Source organism: Capricornis sumatraensis, chromosome 4, assembly GCF_032405125.1.
Source record: "Capricornis sumatraensis isolate serow.1 chromosome 4, serow.2, whole genome shotgun sequence".
Lineage (NCBI taxonomy): Eukaryota > Metazoa > Chordata > Mammalia > Artiodactyla > Bovidae > Capricornis > Capricornis sumatraensis.
Genome location: NC_091072.1, coordinates 55,654,804 through 55,680,944, shown reverse-complemented (window position 1 = coordinate 55,680,944; position 26,141 = coordinate 55,654,804). Strand labels below are relative to the sequence as shown.

Sequence of the window (26,141 nt, the reverse complement as noted above, 5' to 3'; positions counted from 1 at the left end):
CTTTCTATAGAGTCCAACTCTCACATCCATACATGACTACCGGAAAAACCAAGGCTTTGACTAGACCTTTGCTGGCAAAGTACTGTCTCTGCTTTTTAATATGCTGTCTAGGTTGGCCATAGCTTTCCTTCCAAGGAGCAAACATCTTTCAAGTTCTTGGCTGCAGTCACCATGTGCAGTGATTTTGGAGCCCCCAAAATAAAGTCTGTCACTGTTTCCATTTTTTCCCTATTTGCCATAAAGTGAATGGGACCTGATGCCATGATCTTAGTTTTCTGTATGTTGAGCTTTAAGCCAACTTTTTCACTCTCCTCTTTCACTTTCATCAACAGGTTTTTAGTTCTTCTTCATTTCTGCCGTAAAGGTGGTGTCATCTGCATATCTGAGGTTATTTTTCCCAGCAATCTTGATTCCAGCTTGTGCTTCATCCAGCACAGCGTTTCTCATGATGTACTGTGCATATAAGTTAGATAAGCAGGGTGACGATATACAGCCTTAACATACTCCTTTCCCTTTTTGGAACCAGTCTGTTGTTCCATGTCCAGTTCTAACTGTTGCTTCCTGACTTTCATACAGATTTCTCAAGAGGCAGGTTAGGTAATTTGGTATTCCCATCTTTTTAAGAATTTTCCAGTTTGTTGTGATCCACACAGTCAAAGGCTTTGGCATAGTCAATAAAGCAGAAGTAGATGTTTTTTTTTCTGGAATTCTCTTGCTTTTTCAATGATCCAACGGATATTGACAATTTGATCTCTGGAAAGCCTAGCACAAAAGTGAGAATGGTGCAAGAGGAAATGAAGGTACAGAGGCAGAAAAAGGGCCGTGCCTGTGAAGGATTTTCTTATTTTAGTAGCATTGTCTATGTTCATTCACCTCTGACTCTTTGCAACTCCTGGGATGGTAGCCCTCCAGACTCCTCTGTCCTTGGGATTGCCCAGGCAAGAATACTTAGTGGGTTGCCATGCCCTCTTCCAGGGGATCTTCTGGACCTAGGGATCAAACCCCTGTCTCCCGAGTCTCCTGCACTGCAGGCAGATTCTTTCCTCAGCCGCTGGGGTTTCCCTTTAGTAGCACTGGAAGGTGGTAAAGCACTTTCAGGAGGTAAGGAGGCTGTGCAAGATCAGAATGGGTTTTTTAAGACTTTTTTTTTTCAGAATAGTATTAGATTCATAGCAAAACTGAGCAGAAAGTCCTGAGTTCCCATGTATCTCCTGCCCCATTTACACACAGCCTCCACATCATCAAAATCCCTCACCAGAGCAGTGCACTCATTACAGTCGGGGGGGCCACCATGAAACCACTATCACCCTACTCCAGAGCTGACATCAGACTTGGTGTACACTTGATGGGCTTTATGCCACATAGCCATGGTTACAGTCTTCTACTGAGTACATTCACTGCCCTAAAACCGCCCCTGTGTTCCACCTCTTCATCCCTCACTTCTCAATAACTCCTGACAACCACCGATCTTTTTTACTATCTCCAAAGTTCTTATCCAGAACATTAATATATCTGGAACTGTACAATATGTAGCCTTTACTGATTGGGTTCTTTCCCTTCAGTGTGGATTCTGAGAAATACAGACTTACTTTGGTTTCATTGTGAAGAATAAACAAAGGGCTGTTGAATGTGGGTGCAATAGTTTACCCAGGGAAAACCCTCAAGAGGCTATAAGAGTAGACTGAGGTCATAGGAGGGGGTATAAAAAGATCCAGAGTTTTTTTAGAGGTAAAATGGACAAAATTTGATGATAAATGGGATATGAAGCAAGAAGTCAAAGGGGTTAAAAACGATTCTGTGGTTTTGGCCTGACTAGCTGGTGTCATTTTCTAAGCCAGAAAATGCTAGTGGCGGGCCAAGCTTGGGAGGAAAAATCATGTATTAAGTCTTGGAAATATTCCACTTGAAGTACTTTTAAAGATATCCAAGTTGAGGCAGTTGGATCTGAAGAGAGTCTTTACCTTAAAATGCGTATTTGAATGACATTAATGATCATGAAAGCTATGGACAGGGATGACATTATTTGGGGACAAAGCAGGGAGAAAAAAGGGCAAAAGCCTTAAAGAATTTTGATATCTAATGACTGTATGAAGAAGGAAAAGCTGAAAAACTCCACGAAAAAGTTACATTCAGAGAGGGACGAGAAGAACCAACAAAATTTGACGTGCCACTAAAAATCCCTAACTTTCCACAGAAGAAAAGTTAAAAATTGGTCCAAGCCGAAAATGAGCTTTCTCTTCTCCAGACTCCTAGAAGCCTCAATGAACTACTAGAATGTTCGGTACAAACCCAGTGGACTGCCACACACTACCCCTAATTAAGCATGCAAATCAGCATTTTCCATATCCTATCATCAGCATCAGGCGTGAGATGCTCAGGTGTGAGGCTTGCCGTCCATATAGTTTTTGACTCCTACAGTGCTCTGGATAGTATGAGTTAAGTAAATGATTTTTATACTATTGTTTTCTTAATTTCATTGCTGAGCTAACTGTGTCCACACCCTCTCCTTCAGTTGGTACAGACTCAAAAACTTCCCCAAAACACACTATGCAGATGATAAAATACCACCTTCTCTCACTGCTTGAGCATGAACTCTCAAAAGGCTTCCTACAGCTTTCCCATTTGGTAAGGTCTTATTTACTTTTCAGTCCATATGTTAAGAGCAGAGTCACATTTTACTGAGAGAGTTTTGTTCGGGCAGTTGGTATTGACAGTCACCAATCATGGAATACAATGCCCTCTCGATAGCAGGGAGGACACAGACTTGCTAGATTCAATCCTTTTTCCAATTTAACACTCCCTTCATGGATAGAGAAAAATAATTTAACCTAGCTAGCCAGAGTTTTAATTGTCAGAAACTCATTTACTGAAGTGTTCACTGGGCTTCTATACCTGAGTTTTTTAAGTTTTAGTTTAAATCACTGTTTAAAAAAGCATACATCCAGATATTTTGTCACCTAACCAGTATGACTGTGATTTTAACTGAATTGAACAACAAAAACTTCTAATGTGCTATTATTTCACCTGGTTATTTTAATTTCCATCCTCAGTTTCAGTGTTTTTAGAATAGGATGGGAAAATGCTAACTGGTTTTTCTATAAGGGCAGAGAGTATTTTAAAATCAGAAGTAATATATAACACAATTGTAGTATCAAAGCATCCCATTTTTTGCAGACTGAAGACAAATTCTTAAAAATCTGTGAAAAACATGTTGTTTTCCAGAATTCCACGTCATCTGTAAATAAAGTTCATTATAGTGGATAAAATATTATATTAATCTATCAGTGCTAAAAAGATGCCATACAAGCAGGAGGCAGCTTTCTATGTTGGCTCCACAAACAGTATTTGCATGCCAAATAATGATTTCAACAACTGACTTGTTAAAAAGAAAAGCATCAAAATATGTCTTGGCAACATTTAAGAGACAGAAGCCAACCAAATGTCCTACATGGGGAGAAATCAAAAGCCACATTCATATATTCCCTCCATATAAAATCCATGAAGCATCTGTAGTGAACTGACACTCAAGTACCCAAAATGTGATACAACTTAAAAGGTGATTGTTTCGCCCAAAGCGAGCACATAAACGCTAAGGTAACAAACTGTCTTTGTTTTGGGGGTACTGCCATTTTTGCGTAAATTTTAATGAATTTTAGGGTTTTGTTGGCTAAATTACACAGGTTTCTCAATTATGCTTTAAATGTTTTAATTTTAGAACAATTAGTTTAAATCAAGCACCCTGGTAAGATGCAAGGAGCCACCCCGCAGTGGAAGATTGTCTCTGCAGTAGAAAGAGGAGGAACATTGTTTTCTTTGTGCTGATACTAGAGTGATCTAGAAAACCATCAGCTTCGACATCTTCATCAATATTCATATGAGTGCCTAGAAAAATACTCAGCAATTTCACAACTATTTAAATCAATATTCGTTTAATATTGGGTAGAAATGAAATTGCATGGCATCTTGTTGAATGCATCCTTTATAGAAATTTATCTAATCTTGAAGAAATCATTCCTAAAATAGCGAACAAAATAGCTAACTTGGAAAAACAAACAGTGACAGTTTGGTCACAACAAAGGGCAAATTTTATATGAATGCTCCCCTAGGCTTTGAAAGTGAGTGTTAGTTGCTGGGTTGTGTCCAACTCTGTGATTCCATGGACTATAGCCCACCAGGCTCCTCTGCCCATGGGATTCTCCAGGCAAGAATACTGGAGTTGGTAGCTATTCCCTTCTCCAGGGGATCCTCTGGACCCAAGGATCAAACCTGGGTCTCCTGAATGGCAGGCAGATTCTTTACTGTCTGAGCCACTAGGGAAGTCCTAGGCTTTAAAAACAGTATTTTAATGCCAGATTTCCAAGTTCCCAAGGATACTCCTAGGATTCTTTAACAAACTAAAACAAGTTACAAGCAAAATAATGAAATCAGGGAGCCCAATTTGCTCCCTGCAGATGTCTTTGCATGAAAAGATCTGTTCTCAAAAGTAAAAGAGAGGTAAGCAGAAGGACCACACTGACTCCTAGTAATCTGGGCTCACAAGCCCTGAACTAGGAGATTTAGGGCACAACTTTTTTAATAATACCTTGAACTTCCACCAAAAGTCCGTAGTGTCCAGCTAGATGCTAGGCTTTCAAGACTGTTCAAAACTGATTTGGTTATTACCTAATATTTACAGAAGGCATGTGTTGAGATCTGCAAGAATAATGTCCTCTTAAATTTCTAAAAGCCATCCTAGAACTCTGTTTTCTTATGGTGGGGTTTCCCTGGTGGTTCAGTGGTAAAGAATTCGCCTGTAATACAGGAGATGCAGGTCCCTATGTCAGGACGATCCCCTGGAGGAAATGGCACCCACTCCAGTATTCCTGTCTAGGAAATCCCATGGACCAAGAAGCCTGGCAGGCTTACAGTGCATGGAGTCACAGGAGAGTAGGACACGACTTAGCGACTAAACAACAATGTGGAGAAGAGAAAAACACATGCCAATAGTTCCCTGATATATTTCTGATGTAGTCATTTTAGTAGAATTTCTCTTTGATTTAGTCTTATATAAGGTAATAAACTGTCAAATGTTACCATGGGAAATTAATAAAGCTCAGATATTTGGTGGCTCAGATGGTAAAGTGTCTGCCTGCAGTGTGGGAGACCGGGGTTTGATCCCTGGGTTGGGAAGATTCCCTGGAGAAGGAAACGGCAACCCACTCCAGTACTCTTGCCTGGAAAATTCCATGGACTGAGGAGCCTGGTGGGCTATAGTCCATGGGGTCGCAAAGAGTCGGACATGACTGAGCAACTTCACTTTTCACTTTCACTTTCAGATATTTTCACTGTATATAAAAACAACAGTATTTTTATTTCCACAAATAATACTCCCAGCGGATTAAGACACTCAAGTCCTATCTCAAAAAATCAGAGTAGAATCCAGTAGTCATTGCTGAGAATCCTGAAAAAGCATTTAAGGATAAAATTTGGGGCACTGTAGTAAAAGCTGGTAATGTCATCAATATAAACATCTCATACACGTATTATCAATTTGTTAAGCAATTTTTCTAGGTGCTAGGAAAAAGCCAGTAAAAATATTGGCTCACAACCCTCTAACAGATTCTAATATGGAGAAGACAAACTTGATATGAGTTAAGATATTATTAATAATTTCCTTATTAGACATAAATATGCAGTAAAGAGAATCATTTCATTCATATGAAGGGAGACATTCACTTCAAGAAGCCTTAACCCTGAGAGGTGTCTTGCTGTGTGCTATAAGAACTCTTAAGACCCACTGGCAAAATTCTTCTTAGATACCATGGATCCTGTCCTTTCATTTTTCAGTTTTGCCGTTTTTAACTGCCTATCTTCTGCTTGCCTCACTCTGCTGTTACATACAGTGAGAAGCATGTCAGCAGAAACATATTAAAGTACAATCCATATTTGAATAAGTTGGCATTTTCCTTCTAAAGATAAAAGAGAGAACCAAGAATTTTGACTGATAAGAGTTAGGCATATGTAAGCTCTGTATTTTGATCAGCTGAGTCTGGCAGAAATGCAGGTGAATACTGGAGGTAATCTATGAGTAAGAAATTAAAAGTTCATGCACCTGGAACCACCTTTTGTCAACACGCCAAAATACATGAAGCGTAAATTTCAATTTCAGGTTATCACAAAATTCACAGTTGGTTAAAAACAAGACAATATTATAATAGCAGGTTAAAGTCACATGTTCCAAAATATTTTATAAAATTCTTTCCTTTTACTCAAGTAATATCACACTGACTGTCACTAAGTGAAAAGAAGGCCTTCATGACAAATAGGGTTAAGTCAGTAAGTCTGAGCTGAAGTATAACCTTTAGAGAAAGTGACCGTCTTTTAGGTAGAGGAGAACTAAGCTATGTTTCTGCATACTCTGATCATACTGCATTATCAGTCATACTATTTTAAGCATTTTCTTTTACCTATATGGCAGTGTTCCCCATTTCATTCAAAACCTATTATGGGTTTGGCTCCAAAAAAACCAGAGTAGATACATTCCACCCTATCACTTCCACTACTTGCAATGGAGCACTCTGGGCCATAATTTGTACAAGAAGACTCCATCAGAACTTGAGAGGCAACCCGGTGGTTGAGTCCCCTGTTTTCTGTTTGCTCAGAAGCTTCTGGGTTTTGTTGTGGCTATGGTTTCTTGGTTTTGCCTCCTATATATTCTGCCTTGGGTTCTATAGCAGGCCAAAATATGGACAGAAAAAGCCCTAGTGATGCTTGCAGTGTCTACCCAGAGGTCCAGGAAAAGAAGCAAAGGAGCTGGGGAACAGAATCATTTGGTTTCATCCTCTCTGCTCCAACCCCGATGGACACCAACCAAGAAGCGGTGCCTCTCTTCCTTCGTATAGAGATGTAGTGGCCTTGTTGACTCGCCACACCTTTCACCAGGTGGACGCAGCCACAAAGCTGGGTCCTTTCCCTTCTCCACCATCACTATGCAGCAGATCCTGGATGTGGAGCCCCGCCCACCCCCCCTATCCCAAATCAATAGAGCCTGGGAAGATTCCGGGCGACTTGCCCTCCCCACTAGTGAACATCCAGTCCCTGAGAATGGATCCCTACTGATTCCCTCTGTCCTATGGAAGGCAAGCGCTAGCAAAGAGACGAGTTCCTTCTTCCCCTCAGGGACACCGTGCAGATAGACTGTGCAGGACTGAACACTGGGAGGGCTGCCAGGAGGCTGAAACCCTGACTTTATACTGAGGAGAACAGTAAGGGAGAGCCCTGAGAACCAAAAGAAGACCGCAGAGAGAAAGGAGCTAAAAAAGGGATATTTTAAATCCGAGTATGATGTCCTGAGACTACCCCCAAAATTGTGAATGCATGAATCCCACCGGAATCAGCACCAGAAAAATTCTGAGCACTTGAGTTTCAGATTGGCCTCTGGGAGAAAGACACAGTGAGATGGACCAGAATAGCACTGTACAGGCTTTGAAAACAAAACTGAGATTGGAACCACAATCCTCAGAAAGTGCGTAAGGACATGTGGTCTGATCTTAACTGGGCTGACCATCTGCTAAAAGAAACAATCACAAGAATATAAATCCAGATGACTTTAAAAGGATCCAGAATACCATAATGTAAAATTATAATCATAATGTAAAAGAATTCAGAAAACCTAAACACCTCGGGAAAGGAGTATTTCAAGGCGGTATATTGTCACCCTGCTTGTTTAAGTTCTATGCAGAGTACATCATGAGAAATGCTGGGCTGGAAGAAGCACAAGCTGGAATCAAGATTGCCGGGAGAAATATCGATAGCCTCAGATATGCAGATGACACCACCCTTATGGCAGAAAGTGAAGAAGAACAAAAGAGCCTCTTGATGAAAGTGAAAGAGGAGAGTGAAAAAGTTGGCTTAAAGCTCAACCTTCAGAAAACGAAGATCATGGCATCCAGTCCCATCACTTTATGGCAAATAGATGGGAAAACAGTGACAGAGTTTATTTTACTGGGCTCCAAAATCACTGCACATGGTGACTGCAGCCATGAACTTAAAAGACACTTGCTCCTTGGAAAAAAAGCTATGACAAACCTAAACAGCATATTAAAAAGCAGAGACACTACTTTGCAAAAAAAGGTCCATCTAGTCAAGGCTATGGTTTTTCCAGTAGTCATGTATGGATGTGAGAGTTGGACTCTATAGAAAGCTGAGCACCAAAGAATTGATGCTTTTGAACTGTGGTGTTGGAGAAGACTCTTGAGAGTCCCTTGGATTGTAAGGAGATCCAACCAGTCCATCCTAAAGGAAATCGGTCCTGAATATTCATTGGAAGGACTGATGCTGAAGCTGAAACTTCATTACTTTGGCCACCTGATGCAAAGAACTGACTCATTTGAAAAGACCTTGATGCTGGGAAAGACTGAAGGTGGGAGGAGATGGGGCCAACAGAGGATGAGATGGTTGGATGGCATCACCAACTCAACAGACCTGAGTTTAAGTAAACTCCGGGAGTTGATGATGGACAGGGTGGCCTGACATATTCTGCAGTCCATGGGGTTCCAAAGACTCAGACACGACTGAGCAACTCAACTGAACTGAAATACCTCTTTAAAAAAGATTCTCAACAAATGCCAAACCCAAGATGACCCAAGTATTAGAAATACCAGATAAAAATTTTAATGTAGCTATTATATCTGTAGGGCAATGTTCCCCAACCATTTTGGCACCAGTGACTGGTGTCATGGAAGACAATTTTTCAATGGAACAGGGGCAGGGGGGAGGGGGGATGGTTTCAGGATGATTCAAGCACATTGCATTTATTGTGCACTTTATTTCTATTATTATTATATCAACTCCACCTCAGATCATCAGGCATTAGATCCTGGAGGCTGGGGACCCCTCCAGTGCAGGGAAATAAAACTTTTCTAGATTTCTCATTGCTCCTGGCCTTCTGAGACTCTTCAAATATCTTGAGAATTTGATCAATAGCTGTTGGTTAGTTAATTGCTCTGATATGACAGGATAATAAAATTTTCTAATTTCCCTGGGCTACAAAATGCTTACAGCCTAGACGAGATTCCTGGGGCTTCCCAGGCGGCACCAGTGGTAAAGAACCTATCTGCCAATGCAGGAGACTTAAGGGATGCCGGTTTATCCCTGGGTCAGGATCCCCTGGAAGAGGAAATGCCAACTCTCTCCAATATTTTTTGACAGGAGAATCCCACAGACAGAAGAGCCTCGTGGGAAACAGTCCATAGGGTCGCAAGGAGTCAGACAAGACTGGAGCAAGTTAGCGTGCAAGCACAGACTAGGTCCCTAGGTTAAACTCATAAGGTGCTGAGACTGGCTCACTATTTTCATGTCAAAAAAGACGGTTTCAAAAGTTGGAAACATTTCTAGGTTATAAAAGTTGAGACACACAGGGCTATCTGCCTCCTAGAGAGATGTTATGTGCCTCCTAGAGAGATGTTATGTACATATCAAAGAGCTGGAGTTTAGATTCAGGCCATTATGTTACCAAGGAGACCTCTCTAGGAAGAGTGAAACAGTTGCCTCCTGCCTCTTTATAAGCAGAGAAAAGTTATTTTCCTTGTCTCTCATCTATGGTGTGTTTATGTAGGGAAATTTCCCATTGGCTCTTGTTGGGTCACCTAGGGATAAGACCTAGAGTAAGACAGCACTTAGCATTAAGAAATCTGTTTTTGACCCAGAACATCACATTTACACATTAAGGGTAAAATCAACAAAGATAAATATTAAAAACCCCACAGCAGCATGGCCCAAAAGTGTGGGCCAGCACCCTTGGAATGAATGGAGAGGTTCTCAGCAAAGAAGTGGAAGTTACAAAAAAACAACCAAATGACTTAAAAGAAGGGAGAGGAATTTCCCTGGTGGCACAGTGGATAAGAATCTGCCTGGGATGCAGGGTACATGGGCTCGATCCCTGGTCTGGGGATGATTCCACGTGCTGCAAAGCAACCAATGCCGTGTGCCACAACTGCTGGGTCCGTGTGCTACGACTCTTAAGTCCCCATGCGTAGAGCCTGCGCTCTGCAACAGGAGAAGCCGCCACAATGAGAAGCCCACGCACCCCAACAAGGATGGCCCCTGCTTGCCATGATTAGAGAATGCCCGCATGCCGCAATGACGACTCAGTGCAGCCAAAGATAAATAAATAACTTAAAAAAAAAAAAAGGGAGGAAAATATAACATGAAGGAAATAAACAGAGGAAAGGAAAAAAGGAAGCTAATAATAAACCTGGAGACAGAAATATATCAATACTTGATTTAAACATAAATGGTCTTAAAAACATCAGTTAAGAGATATAAATTGTAAAATCGGATTAAAATAAAAACTAGGCCCAGTGAAGTTGCTCAGTTGTGTCCGACTCTTTGCGACCCCGTGGCCTGTAGCCCACCAGGCTCCTCTGTCCATAGGGTTCTCCAGGCAAGAATACTGGAGTGACTTGCCATGCCTTCCTCCAGGGGATCTTCCCAACCTAGGGATTGAACCTAGGTCTCCTTCATTGCAGGCAGATTCTTTACCAGCTGAGCTACCAGGGAAGCCCAAGAAAATTTGGAAAACAATTTTTTTTAAAAACTTCTATTTATAGTAGCTAAAAAAACTAAATACTAAGGTATAAATTAAGAAAATATTCTACATACTTAAACATAAAATGTTAATGAAACATCAAAAAAAGTAAATAAATGGAGAGATGTATGAAATTCATGGATTAGACAATTCACTATAGTCCAGATATCAATGTTTCTCAAATCAGTCTACAGATTTAACATAATTGCAATTAAAAATCCATGCAGGGTTAATTTTAACTATAGAAAAGCTCACTCTAAAATATAAATGGAAAAGTAAAGGAACAGAATATCCACAACGATTTTGAATAAGTGGAGAAATTTTGAAAACTGTGGACACTATTCAATTGTTAGACATTATACAATGCAGTAGTATCAAGAGAGAAAAGTATTGGTGACAAGAAAAACACAGAGATTAAAAAAATTGAAGATACTCTGGAAAAAGATCCACTCAAATATTTTTAGCTAATTTTCTACAAAGGTGCAAAGGCAATTCAATAGAGAAAGTCCAGTCAACAAATGACACGTGGAATAATTAACATCCATATTAAAAAAAATCCTCAACCTGTACCTTGCACCATATACAAAAAAAAAAATGCTCAAAATATAAATGTATACTGAGGTAAAATGTAAAAAAATAAAACTAAGGGTAAATGACAAAATTACATAATGTTTAGGTGAAAACAAAGAAGAAAATATGACCTTGGTTTAGGAAAGAGTTCTTAGATAAATACCATGATCCATAAAAGAAAAAAAAATGGTGAATTAGACTTTTGCTCTATTAAGACGGTTTAATCCTGGGTTGGGACGATACACTGGAGAAAGGATAGGCTGCCCACTCCCGTATTCTTGAGATTCTCTTGTGGCTCAGCTGGTAAAGAATCCACCTGCAATGTGGGAAACCTGAGTTCGATCCCTGGGTTGGGAAGACCCCTTGGAGAAGGGAAAGGCTACCCACTCCAGTATTCTGGCCTGGAGAATTTCATGGACTATACAGTCCATGGGGTTGCAAAGAGTCGGACACAAATGAGCGACTTTCACTTCACTTCATAAGCAGTAAAGAATACACCTGCCCATGCAGGAGACGAAGGAGATGCAGGTTCTTTTGATCCTTGGGTCAGGAACATCCCCAGGAGTAGGAAATAGCAACCCACTTCAGTACTCTCGCCTAGAAAATTCCATGGACAGAGAAACCAGACAGGCTCCACTCCATGGGATTGCAAAAGAGTCCGACATGACTGAGCGAGCAAGCGCTACTAAGAGCACTTTTAAGAGAATAAAGAGACCAGTCACAGACTAGAAAATATAGGGCTTGTATCCAGAATATGTATATATATATATATATATATATATATACATACACATAAATGTATCTTCTTTGGTGAAATATGTTAAAATCTTTTGCCTATTTTTTAAAAATTGGGTTTTTTCCTCATTGCTCAGTTTTGAGAGTTTATATATATATAGGAGCCCGACAGGCTACAGTCCATGGGGTTGCAAGAGTCGGATACAACTTAGTGACTAGGTCATCATCATCATCATAGATGTGTGTGTGTGTGTGTGTGTGTGTGTGTGTGTGTGAGTGTATATATATATATATAATCCCCAGGAGTCTATATATTTTTTAGAAATAGGCAGAAGATTTTAACAGATATTTCACCTGATATATGAATGGCAAATAAACACAGGAAAAGGTTTCTAGCATCACTAGTCATTGTTGCTGTTGTGTAGTCACTAAGTCGTGTCTCACTCCTTTGTGATCCCATGGACCAGGCTCCTCTGTCCATGGGATTTCCCAGGCAAGAATACTGGAGCGGGTTGCCATTTTTTTCTCCAAGGATCTTCCCAACCCAGGGATCAAAATCCACGTCTCCTGTGCTGGCAGGCGGATTCTTTACCACTGAGCTTCCAGGCAAGGCCCATTAGCCATTACAGACAAGCAAATTTAAAGCACAGTGATATACCTTTACATATCTATTAGAACCATTAACATTGGGAATAATGACAATTCCAAGTACTAATAAAGATGAGACGAAACAGGAGCACTCAGACTCTACGCATGGGAATAGAAAATGGCACAGCCACTCTAGAAAACCATCTGGCAATTTCTTATAAGCTTAAACATACGCTTACCAGTGTAACCCAGCAAACTCACTATTAGTATTTAACCTAGAGAAATGAAAACTAATTTTTGCACAAAAACTTGAATGTATACAACAGCATTATTTACAACTGTCTCAGACTAGAAGCATTTAGTGAAAGCGAAGTCGCTCAGTCGTGTCCGACTCTTAGCAACCTCATGGACTGCCGCCTACCAGGCTCCTCTATCCATGGGATTTTCCAGGCAAGAGTACTGGAGTGGGTTGCCATTGCCTTCTCTGAGAAGCATTAAAAAAAAAACACACAAAAAAAACCCCTTTAATAGTAAAGGAAACACAAATGGGTTAGTACATCCACACAATGAAATACTGCACAGAAACATAAAAGGACTAATTATCAATACACACAACAACTTGAATGGATCTCAAATAAAATAACCCAGTCTCCAAAGGTTACATATTGCATTATTCCATTTATACAACATTCTAGAGGAGGCAAAAACAACAATAGGAACAGAAAAAAATTAGTAGTTCCCAGGGGTTAGGCATGGGAAGGGTCAGAATAAAGAAGGGAACTCTTTGGCAGTGCTGAAATTTTTCTTTATCCTGTTTGTTTGTGATGGTTACAAGAATCTATACAAATATTACACAATAAGGGCTTCCCAGGTAGCTCAGCAGTAAAGAATCCACTTTCAATGCAGGAAAGACACAGGAGTCATGAGTCCAATCCCTGGGTCAGGAAGATCCCCTGGAGAAAAGAACAGCAACCCACTCCAGTATTCTTGCCTGGAGAATCCCATGGACAGAGGAGCTTGGTGGGCTACAGTCCATGGGGTTGCAAAGAGTCACACACGACTGAGTAACTTAGCACAAGCATTACACAATAAAAAGGAGTATTTTACTCTGTTTTAAGGTAAATTTAAAAAAAGAGAGAGAACATTTTAAAACACTCTTCTGGAGACTTGGTATAATTTACATTGGAAGAAAATTCTCAGGATTTAAGAGTACAATAAAATGTTTAAATATCACACCAAGTAAAGACTATATACAAACCTGGTTATCAAATAAGAGCAAATCAAGATGCTAGAAGCAATCAAGTAGCAAAGATGGAGGTGCAAATGTATACAGACTCTCCCATAAATTAGAAATATATGTAAGCACTTAAAATTCCTATTATGCAGGCAGAAATCAGGGGAATATGGAGAACAGGAAAATCCACAGGAGAGAAAGGAAGGTGAGGGAAATACCTGAGTGACCACAAGGAAGGGCCTGATCATTTTTCAGGTCGAATGACAACCTCAGTATTGACTTTAACTTAGTTCTATCCCTAAATACTATCTAGAATAAGAGACCAATATTCATCAATACCTCCTCAATGGCACCTGCAGAAATCCTGTGACCTGCAACGTTTATCACGTCATCAACTCGAGACATAACATAAACGTAGCCTTCTTCATCCATGTACCCAGCATCCATGGTGTCATAGTATCCCTGAAAATAAAGAATAAATAATGTCTGATTAGCATCTAGTATTAGGTAATGTAATTATTTTTAATCTTGGTAAAATATAAAATAGGATAAAAATAGGTTTGCATTTGGCTTTCTCACAACTAGCCTATTGAACTCCATTAGTTCTGATTTTGAAAGCTTACTATTAATAGAATCTCTTTGCCCCCTTGACACCCAGGAATAAATTAAAGTGTTCTTATATATGTTGAAGCTAAGCATTTGGACTGAGAGTTTCAAAGTTTACGAACCCAATTTCCTCTTTTAATGGAGAAGTAATAGCTCAATATTTCCAGTATGCTAGGGTATTGCAAAAGTAGTTCTTTGATAGATTTCTTGTGTTAATTTGTAAAGGTCTTAAAGCTCTCTATTTATTTATATATATATATAGTATAATAATTATTATTACAAAAATAGACCACTAATTTGTTAACATACATTTGGATTGGACTCGAGCTTCAATGAAATGATAGTTAAATAGTAAGTATAAAACTTAATTTTTTGTCAACTCAGAGTAACAGTACAGTTTCACTGGTCCAGATGTCACAAGAGAATGAAAAATCAAGAATAAGAATTAGAAGGAAAGAAATATTCCTTCCCCTAATGCTTCAGAACTGCGTTAATACCTGTATGATGAGCTTGGGCTTCCAGATAAATCCAGGCAAGTCACTATTTGTGTTTCTTAATCTTCCTAAGACTCAGTATGCTCATCTATTAAACAGGGTAATGGGCCATGCCTTATAAGGTTAGGAGAAGCATAAATGAGATGGAGCATATAAAGAGGGCAGACTGAGGCACATCATAAATCCTCAATAATTGGCAACTCTTACAGCAATTACTGTAAGAAAGGCAATCTAGAATACAGTTAAGAACATGGGCCCTGGAGCCAGAAATTATGGGTCCAAAAGTCTGCTCTGTTACTCTAAACAGTGCGCAAGTTATTCAAACCTTCTGAGCTGTTCAGTTGACAGGGCTGAGGTAACAAGACAGAGTATAGATTCACTATACCTAGTTTAATCATAAACTGCGGTTCATGGGGCTTTGAAGGAGCTTTCAGTTTTGTTAAAGGTGCTCATGTTGAAAACCACACTTGCATATCATATGTCACTGTCAGGCTGTAATTAATCACATCAGTTCTCTGATGATTTGACTGGGGCCCACTGGGCAGATAGATGGGGCTTATTGGCGTCAATTCTAGACAAATCTTCTTGGCCACAGTCCCTTGGGGCATGTTTAATCTTGGCTACTGAGGTCATTTAACCCTGAGATGTCTTTCTCAAGGAAGCTATTTTAATTCTTGTCATTTGTCTAGTTGATTAGGTTAGGTTTCCTTCACTCACAAATAAAAAGGATAGAATGCTAAGTACTTAGACTCACCTTTGTTTTTTAATGCAATTCTAATCATTCATTCTTTTTTTACCCAGTGCATAATGAGGACCAGGTATTTCTCTAAGGGAAAGAAATAGAGGTGAAAAGACAGCAGCAAGATGAGAGTGGGACCCTTTTGTGTACTATCAATTATGTACTATTATAAACATAAACCACAGAGTAACAGGAAAAGGATAAGACAGAATGTAAAAAGATACTTTTTGTTATCCAAAGCACTAAAGTTGGATGTTGAGTATACTGTTTTTATCCTGTATTTGTGTTTTAAAATAAAGAACTCAGAGGGCACTCAGGAATGAATGCCAATAATAGGCAAAGGGATTAAAAAAATACAATTTCTGGCAAGCAGAACAAATGCTCCTCAAATTTTGCTCATACAGAGGAGGTGTGCATGAGTGCTAAGTTGCTTCAGTCATGTTCGACTCTTTGCAACCCTAGGGACTGTAGCCCGCCAGGCTCCTCTGTCCTGAGCTTCTCCAGGGAAGAATCCTGGAGTGGGTTGTCATTCGTCCTCCAAGGGATCTTGCCAACCCACAGATGGAACCCATGTCTACTGTGTCTCCTGTGCTGGCAGGTGGGCTCTTTACCACTAATGAGGTTCTAATGACAACTGTCCAGTTCCAATCAGGTGTTCCCAGTCTGTGAGGAGGAATCCAACGCAAGAAATCATATAGAAAGTCTCCAAAAGTTTTAGTTTAGCAAAACCTTTCCTAAAATGAAAGGCTGTTAACTTTCAGAAAGAAATAAGAGAAACTAAGATATTTCTATGTCCAGAAACTGATAAAAAATATTAAAATGACTTATTTAGACATTTGAGCTTTGGGCATTCTTTCCCTCTGAGGGCTGGAAACTGGTCCAGATAACCTTTTAGGGTAGCTTTGTGATCCATGATTCTAAGAGTAAGCTGATCAATGTAATAGGCAAGAACTACAGAGAAGTATGTAAGGTGAGTTTAAAAAAAGAATAATAAAATTCTTACAGGAAATTTTTCAAAGTATAAATGCTTGAATGCCTCTTGATTCTTCCAGAGTCCTGAAAACGCTCCAGGTGGTAATGGCAACCTTATATAAAAACAGAGCATGAGAATTAGGATGAAAGTGGTAATAAAGACAGATTGATTAGAAGTAATCATTTTCCACCATGATGAGTAAGAACAATTCAAGTCCCACATTGAATTGAAACCCCTAAACCTGATAGATAGATCATGTCTAATTGTGAGTGAAGCAGCTGACCAAGACATAGCAAATTCATGGAGGGGTAACTGCAGTTTCTGAGAAGGGCACCAAAGGCACACATCTTGGCATTCAGATAGTGATTAGCATCAATCACTGTTTTGGTAAGAAGCATAACATCTGCAGAAAGGAACCAGAAATGCATCATTATATTACTTTTTAAGGGAAATTTCCTTCCACCATAGGCAAATAAATCAATTTATTTTTGATGTATCAAGGTACCAACTGCCCCCTTTGCCAGTCTCGTTGTGTAGGGAGATGATCCAATGAAAAATCCCATGAATAGTCTTATCTTCACAAACAATGTGCCTCCCCACTCTTCCCTCTCCTAGTCTTCCTTTTCATGACAATTCAGACCTATGTTATTTCTCACCCCTATGAACTCATGAAGACATGTGAGCATATAAAATAGAAGATAGCATATATCTGTTCTTTGTAATCAATTTCCTCTTCTATTTCCTTCTTTCTTTCCATAGTATTAAACAGGGATTATATATAAGAATCTGCCTGCAATGTGGGAGACCTGGGTTCGATCCCTGGGTTGAGAAGATCCCCTGCAGGAAGGCATGGCAACCCACTCCAGTATTCTTGCCTGGAGAATCCCATGGACAGAGAAGCCAGTCCATGGGGTCGCAGAGAGCCAGGCACGATTGAGCAATTAAGCACACACATATGGCAAAGGCTCACCTCTATCTGTGCGTGCATGTGCTCAGTCATGTCCCATTCTTTGTGACCCCGTGGGCTCAGCAGCCCACCAGGCTCCTCTGTCCACGGAGTTTTCCAGGCAAGAATACTGGAGTGGGCTGCCATTTCCCACTCCACAGGATCTTCCAGATCCAAGGATCAAAACTGAGTCTCTTGTGCCTCGTGCATTGGCAGGCAGATTTTTTTACTACTGTACCACCTGCGAAGCCCATATCTATCTATCTTTACATAAATAAATAAGTAAATTCTCATATCACTTCCCTGTAGGAAGCATCACCTATCAAAAATAACCACTCAGTGTATTTTCTGGACACAGAAACTTGTGAGATGCTTTACAGTTTATAACTTTAGATACTATAAAATTTAAAGATTTTCAAAACCCTACCCTCTGGTGCTCACACAAGACACCAAGGGAAGCAGTGATTTCATAGTGCTGACATGGGAAAATGGAAGGTGAGGCAGACACGGTGACTGCCAACATGAGGCAACATTACCCACTTCCAACCCCAGTATTCGACTTCTGAGACACTGAATTGTACTCTCACATTCTGTCAGGAGAAAACGCTGTCCCCAGTGGGATCAGCCACCCAGCTAGGATCATCCTTTCCCACCACGTCTAGCCTGCCCAAGCTCTTCCCTTGCTAAGTCTCCTTTCTGTACTATTTTAAGATGGAGGAAAACTGTGACCTCAGTGTTTCTGGACCTCGTATCATTTCATAAAACACACGGGAAAGCATTTTATAACCAGAAAAATTAAAAACTACAGAGATACTGCTGTATTGTTACTACGGTTACTATTACTGCTCATCGCTAACTTGCAGGAAGCCGGCAAGCTGAAGCATACAATCCCGTCAGGTCCTTTAACTGACTTTTCTATGTTAGGCTGTATTGGAGACAGCAGAGCTGGGTGGGGTCTGAGGTACATTTGAATGTACACGTTGGGTAGAGGAGGAGCAGTTTCTACTTAGTTCCACCTGATACAGGGATACACAGAACTGCTGATCCAAATTCTTAAACACATAATATTGCGCATACAAAGAACAATGCGTACATGCTGGAGGGCGACCAGAAGGAGAGAAGCAAATCGGGGTTTAATGGAGAGACAGGCAGATTTAAGATGTGAAATACTTAAGCAGAAGTAGCCAATGGAGAGAGGGTGGAGATTTGAGAGTTAGAGAAGAAAACACCAGAAGAATTCTTTGATCATTTAATTAACTTATTCATTCATGCACACATTAACTCCTGCATTTATTTTCTGCATTCAATCAAGTATTTGTGGAGTGTTTGGCATTCCTCAGTCACTATGTCAGACATGAATGGTAAATATATATAAACCATTTTCCAAGATGAACAGAGATTCTGGCATATTGTGTATTACAGGAAATTTAGTGTTTTTTTAGAACATGTAGGGAGAAGGACTGTAAAGAATGATGTCTTTTCCATTAAATTAATGATATAACATCAACAATCTTGAGTGTTTATATTCAAGATATTTGTCAGGCAAGTTTTACAGATGGTTAAACCCTATACTATCAGGAACTCTTGGAAGGGAACTTTTTTTATCACCAGCCAAGGTCCCATCATTTCATGGGAAATAGATGGGGAAACAGTGGAAACAGTGTCAGACTTTATCTTTTGGGGGCTCCAAAATCACAGCAGATGGTGATTGCAGCCATGAAATTAAAAGATACTTACTCCTTGGAAGGAAAGTTATGACCAACCTAGATAGCATATTCAAAAGCAGAGACATCACTTTGCCAACAAAAGTCCATCTAGTCAAGGCTATGGTTTTTCCAGCGGTCATGTATGGATGCGAAAGTTGGACTGTTAAGAAAGTTGAGCACCGAAGAATTGATACTTTTGAACTGTGGTGCTGGAGAAGACTCTTGAGAGTCCCATGGACTGCAAGGAGATCCAATCAGTTCGTTCTAAAGGAGATCAGCCCTGGGATTTCTTTGGAAGGAATGATGCTAACGCTGAAACTCCAGTACTTTGGCCACCTCATGAGAAGAGTTGACTCATTGGAAAAGACTCTGATGTTGGGAGGGATTGGGGGCAGGAGGAAAAGGGGACGACAGAGGATGAGATGGCTGGATGGCATCACGGACTCGATGGACATGAGTTTGAGTGAACTTTGGGAGTTGGTGATGGACAGGGAGGCCTGGAGTGCTGCGATTCATGGGGTCGCAAAGAGTCGGACACGACTGAGCGACTGAACTGAACTGAACTGAACTGAAGGTATGAATCTGTGGCCAATGGCATATGTGTCTGGTCCTGAGTCATTTTTGAGATGCCCCTAGGAAACTTCTTTATTATCCCCAAAGCTAACTGAGGAACAGGCAGGAAAGCAAGATATGAAGTTGCAGTTGATAATTAGTAGGATAAAGTAAGAGAATGCTACCAATTCTTCACTAATAAAGTCTGGTGAATTGAAAAGTTCAAATGTTAATTGACTATTGAAAAGAGACTCTAAAGAAGGAACCTTGGAAGGTAACACTTAACGGTCCTAATGCAAAGCAGGAAAGAAGAGGGAGTTCCAGAACTGGAAGTATCAGTGATTTTGTACATGAATATGTATAAAATATGTGAGAAGCAATAGTCTCCAGAAAAAAAGTTAGGTGTATATGAGCTAGACCGGAATTGTTTTCTGCAGTATTCAAAAGTAACACTTTTCTTGTTGCTAACCTAATGTTTATTCTATATTAAATGCAGGTTTTACTTAGAAAAAGAATACTTTCTTTTTTTCTGTAGTTACAATAACATAAAAATTCATTGGAAAGGTAGACGGAAGGAAATTTTCTGAAAATACTAAGAAACATGCTGCTTAATGCCTTGTTGTTTACAAGTTCAGTCACTAAATCCTGACTCTTTGTGACCCCACAGACTGCAGTACCCCAGCTTCTCTGTCCTTCAGTATCTCTCAGAGTTTGCTCAAACTCATGTCCATTCAACCATTTCACCCTCTGTCGCCCCCTTCGCTTTCTGCCCTCAATCTTTCCCAGCATCAGAGTCTTTTCCAATGAGTCGGCTCTTCACATCAGGTGGCCAAGTACTAGAGCTTCAGCTTCAGTGTAAGTCTATTCAATAAATATTTAGGGTTGATTTCCTTTAAGATGTGCTTCCCTTGTGACTCAGCTGGTAAAGAATCCACCTGCAATGTGGAGACCTGGGTTCGATCCCTGGCTTGGGAAGATCCTCCGGAGAAGGGAAAAGCTACCCATTTCAGTATTCTGGCCTGGAGAATTTCATTGACTGTATAGTCCATGGGCTCGCAAACAGTAAGACTTGACTGAGCAACATTCACTTTCCTAGAGGATTGACTGGTTTGATCTACTTGCTATCCAAGGGACTCTCAAGAGTCTTCCCCAGCACCATAATTCAAAAGCATCAATTATTTGGTGTTCAGCCTCCTTTATGGTCCAACTCTCACATCTGCACGTGACTACTGGAAAAACCACAGCTGGGACTATATACACCCTTGTCAGCAAAGTGATTACCCTGTTTCTTAATACACTGCCTAAGTTTGTCATAGTTTTTCTTCCAAGGAGGAAGATTCTTTTCTTTTCTTGGCTGCAATCACCATCCTCAGTGATTTTGGAGCCCAGGAAATAAAATCTGTCACTGTTTCCACTTTTCCTGTTTTATTTGCCATGAAGTGATGGGACTGAATGCCATGATCTTTGTTTTTTGAATGTTGAGTTTAAAGTCAGCTTTTTCACTCTCTTCTTTAACCCTCATCAAGAGGCTCTTAGTTCCTTAGAGTGGTGTCATTGGTGTCATCTGCATATCTGAAGTTGTTGCTGTTTCTCTTGGAAATCTTGATTCCAGGTTGTGATTCATCCAGGCCAGTATTTCACATGATGTACTCTACATATAAGTTAAACAAGCAGGGTGACAATATACAACCTTGATGTACTCCTTTCCCAATTTGGAATAAGTCTGTTTTTCCATGTCCAGTTCTAACTGTGGCTTCTTGACCCACATACATAGCAGGCACAAAAGGTGGTCTGGAATTCCCGCCTCTTCAAGATTTTTCATAGTTCGTTATGATCCACAGTCAAACGCTTTAGTCAACAAGGCAAAAGTAGATGTTTTTCTGGAGTTCCCTTGTTTTTTCTATGACCCAACAGATGTTGGCACTTTGATCTCTGGTTCCTCTGCCTTTTCTAAATCCAGTTGTTATGTCTGGAAGCTCTCAGTTCACGTACTGTTGACATAGCTTGAAGGATTTTGAGCATTACCTTGCTAGTATATGAAATGAGCACAAGTGTATGGTAGTTTGAGCATTCTTTGGCATTGCCCTTCTTTGGGATTGGAATGAAAACTGACCGTTTTTAGTCCTGTGGCCACTGCTGAGTCTTCCAAATCTACTGACATATTTACGGTAGCACTTTAACAGCATCATCTTTTAGGATTTGAAATAGCTCAGCTGGATTCCATCATCTCTACTTTGTTCATAGTAATGCTTCCTAAGGCCCACTTGACTTTACACTCCAGGATGTCTGATTCTAGGTGAGTGATTACACCATCATGTTTATCCGGGTCATTAAGACCTTTTTTGTACAGTTCTTTGCATTCTTGCCACCTCTTCTTAATATCTTCTGTTTCTGTTAGGTCCTTGCCGCTTCTGTCCTTGATTGTGCCTATCTTTGCATGAAATGTTCCCATGCGATCACTAATTTTCTCAAAGAGCTCTCTAGTCTTTCCCAGTCTATTGCTTTCCTCTATTTTTTGCATTTTTCACTTAAGAAGGCTTTCTTTTCTCTTCCTGGTTTTCTCTGGAACTCTGCATTCAGTTGGGTGTATCTTTCCCCTTCTCCTTTGCCTTTTTTGTCTCTTTTCTCGGCTATTTGTAAGGCCTCTTCGTACAACCACTTTGCCTTCTTGAATTTCTGTTTCTGTGGGATGGTTTTGGTCACAGTCTCCTGCACAATGTTATGAATCTCCATCCATAATTTTTCAGGCACTCAGATCTAAGGCGTTCATTATCATCCTTCAAATATAAGGTCAAATGCTACCACCCTGTGATATCTTCCCTAAGTCTTCCCAGAGTGAAAAGGAGAATTTTGTTATAATCCATCCAATTGTGAATGTGGAGTTCCTCTTAAAGAATATTTTTTCCAAGTGTTAGTCACTCAGCTGCGTTTGACTTTTTTGCAACTCCGTGGGCTGCAAACCTGGAAACCAGCCAGGTTCCTCTGTCCATGGAATTCTCCAGGAAAGAATACTGGAATGGGTTGCCATTCCCTTCTCCGGGGGATCTTTCTGACCCAGGGATCAAACCTGGGACCCCTGCATTGCAGACAGATTCTTTACCATCTGAGCCACCAGGGAAGCCCATTCTTCCCACGGAAATCCTTAAACAGCTAATGAAGGAAGAGAAGATCCATCACTGTAGAAGGTAAACATCCCTGACCAATCTGAAAAATAAAACTCCTAGGTGCCTCCAATCCCACATAAAGGATAGTCTATATTCAATACTCCATCAGGAATGCCCATTTGTATCAGAAATAAATTGAAGACAGAACTCCTGTTCCCTAGAGAATTCTAGAGTCAGATCCCAACTTTGCACTCTCAGAATTTCCTGTGAGGTCTTTAGGCTCTACTGGAGATTTTTCTAGGAAGCTATTTTTCGTCTCCCCAGAAGTGACTTAGTAGGCCACAGTTTCTTTCTCTCTGGGTAGACAAACAACTGGGTAAGAAATGTGAGTTCTAGCTGCATAACTACTAATGATGTTTAGATTTTAATGATGTTTTAGATTTTAAAAAAACGAGATAATATATGTTCCACTGCTGAACTCACAGTGTTGTTTTAAGGCTAATAAAAAGATCATACTAAAATCTGCATAGGAGATGTAGGAAGGAATGGGATAACAACCCCATGCCAGCCCTGGTTTAGTCAAAGGATACCCTGGTGAACGAAAGCTTTCCTGATCTCCTGAGACAGCAGCCCAGTGAGTGACCAAGTCATTCTTGCCAAACTGTAAAGATGTGAACAAACATCATTAAAGACCAAGTGTTCAATATCTGGAGGCTGAGAAACCAGCAGGCACCAGAGTAAAGCCCCCCAGACGAGGCCATCTAACTCCCTGGCACCCCATTACTGCCTGCAGGGCGCAGGCCAGCGGACACAGCAAGAGGCAGACAAGCTGCGCTTCCGACAGCAACAACCGTGTCTGGCCAAAGAAAAAGGTGTGTCCACGAGTCAGGAAGAGTCAGAGACCCATGGCTTTAGTAACAGCGAGCGCTGTGGCACTGAGGAAAGCAACTGCAGTTCAACTTTGCTTTCATGCCCTGCGCAGTGTTGCCTGGGAATTACTGACTCAGTTTTATTTCTGTACTTTGGAGCCTGGATGCAATTACAGAAGAACCTTCTAAAATTCATGAACATTCTGTATTCATAGCAATTCAGATATCATAACTTACCCACAAAATGAACTGCCTGGAGTAAGTTTCAAAATCAAAAGAATTTTCTACCTCCATGCAGGCATGTCATTTTCTCTTCTTATAGAAAGATAAATTCTTTGAAAGCAAGAAATCTACCAGAACTGTAAAAGTCATGTTTATTACATCATAGGATCTACAGTAGTTTAGGAATCTCTAAAATGTCTACCTTCTCGTTAGGGATCCTCAAGAGAAAAGCAGGGATTTTTAGAAAGCCTTAACAAAGGAAGTTAAAAGAGCAAAAGTGGATCAAGAAGGTTTTTTTTCAAAATTATCACATATTATTATTTCTGATTTAGGGATGAGTCATCATAACATGATAAAATGAATCATACAATGGTGCTAAGCTATGCTTAGCACCTTGTAAAACTTGGACATATGATTATAGCTTCAGATTTTAAAGAAACTGCAGGAGAAAGATAATTTCAAATATCATTTACACTAGTCATAACAGATTTTATAGTGCAACAAGAAGCTACAGCTGTATTTACAAAAAGCAAACAAATTTGGGATTAAAACAGTGAGACATAATATATATGTTTGTACTGAATTACTTTAATGTAGTTTGAGCTCCATACATTTCAAACATTCCATGTAGATTTTTCTATTTTTCTAATCACTTCAAGTATAACTAGTGAACATGAACAGCATTACAGAATACTGTTCTTTTAAAGAATATTCCTCTTAATTATTACATAAGTACTAACAAAAAGTGTAAGTAGGAATAATAGAGAAGAATGACACCTAACTCTGACTGGCAGTCACTCCCCACAATGGCTTTTAAAGCCAGATCAGTTTTAAGTCCCTCATGAACTGAGTCACTCTTATTATTGGTGGCCTTACTTTATATCCATGCAAAGATAATAAAATATAGCAATACACCATACAAACTAGAACATCTTCTGAAAAAGAAAAGGTTATATTTTTGCTTTTGAAATCATATAGCAAGTAGACATACCTATAGTTTACCACTGATTATTATTTCTTAACAATCACTGAACAGATTCAGGAATGATGGGAAGAAAATACAACCTACATGTTTGCAAATAAAATGAAACATTTATGAAGACTATATTGACAATGAAATTGTTATGATGTTGAATGTTATAAATTTTTAATTTCTCAATACAGTTGAGAAATGCAATGTATTGAGTCAATACATTTCTTAAAGATTAGAAGCTCAGATATTTTGTGAATCCTAAATATCATATACAAAATCCTTAACCAAAAACCTTTTGAAAGTGAAAGCATCCTGTCTTTGCAGGCCCATGGACTGTAGCCCACCAGGCTCCTCTGTCCATGGAATTCTCCAGGCCATTCCCTTCCCCAGGGGATCTTCCCGACCCAGGGACTGAACCCAGGTGTCCTGTATTGCAGGCAGATTCTTTACCATCTGAGCCACCAGGGAAGCCCACAGCCACCAAGCAGTTCTGGGGACCCAGGTAGCTACTGGTCCCTTCTTTAGAATATGGTCTACCTGGAAAATTATTCTCTTCTCAAACTACACAGTTTTTTTAAGCCATGGTAATGTTTGTAAGTCAAGAAGGTGTGCTTTTCCCTTAATTCAATTAAACATATATCTATTAATGTGCTCTTAAAAAGCATTCATTGGACATTTTCCATTCTGGATGAATGATACGTCCCCTCAAGGCACACAGAATAGCTCTAGATGAATACACACAAGTCTTGATAGACATTAAATATGAAATACCCTAGCATACTGCAAGCAACCATTGGGATGCGTGAATAATTTTCAGGTCAATGAGTCAGAATGGAATGGCTACTGCAGATGAGAGTTTCAAAATGAAATCCTTACTATCACAGGTAAAAATGAGTTCCTGAAATAAGGTTTCAAGAGTCTGAGATTTGAAAAAAAAAAAAAAGAGAGATCTTGGTGGTAACTGTTTTGGGGGTGTTTTTTTTTCATTATTTCTATCTTACTTTTTGAAAATAATTATATATATATATATTGAATATAATTATATATATATATATATATATAATATTTACAAACACCTAGTTTTACTATTAGGAGAAGGCAATGGCAACCCACTCCAGTACTCTTGCTTGGAAAATCCGATGGACGGAGGAGACTGGTAGGCTGCAGTCCATGGGGTCGCACAGAGTCGGACACGACTGAAGTGACTCAGCAAGCAGCAGTTTCACTATTAACCTAAGGGAGGAATCCAAGTCCACTGCATGT

The 26,141-nt window shown here is 39.9% G+C and overlaps 1 protein-coding gene across 3 annotated transcripts in view; it reads right to left on the bottom strand.

Moving 5' to 3' along the window:
- Positions 1–26,141, bottom strand: part of ACSS3 (acyl-CoA synthetase short chain family member 3) — a 168,274-nt gene that overhangs the window by 8,077 nt on the left and 134,056 nt on the right. For all 3 annotated transcript variants that reach the window (XM_068972184.1, XM_068972185.1, XM_068972186.1), the window contains exons 12-13: positions 16,537–16,618; positions 14,034–14,156 (exon numbers count right to left, since the gene is read on the bottom strand). In XM_068972184.1, coding sequence (XP_068828285.1) covers positions 14,034–14,156; positions 16,537–16,618 — 205 coding nt within the window. The remainder of the gene's footprint in view (positions 1–14,033; positions 14,157–16,536; positions 16,619–26,141) is intronic.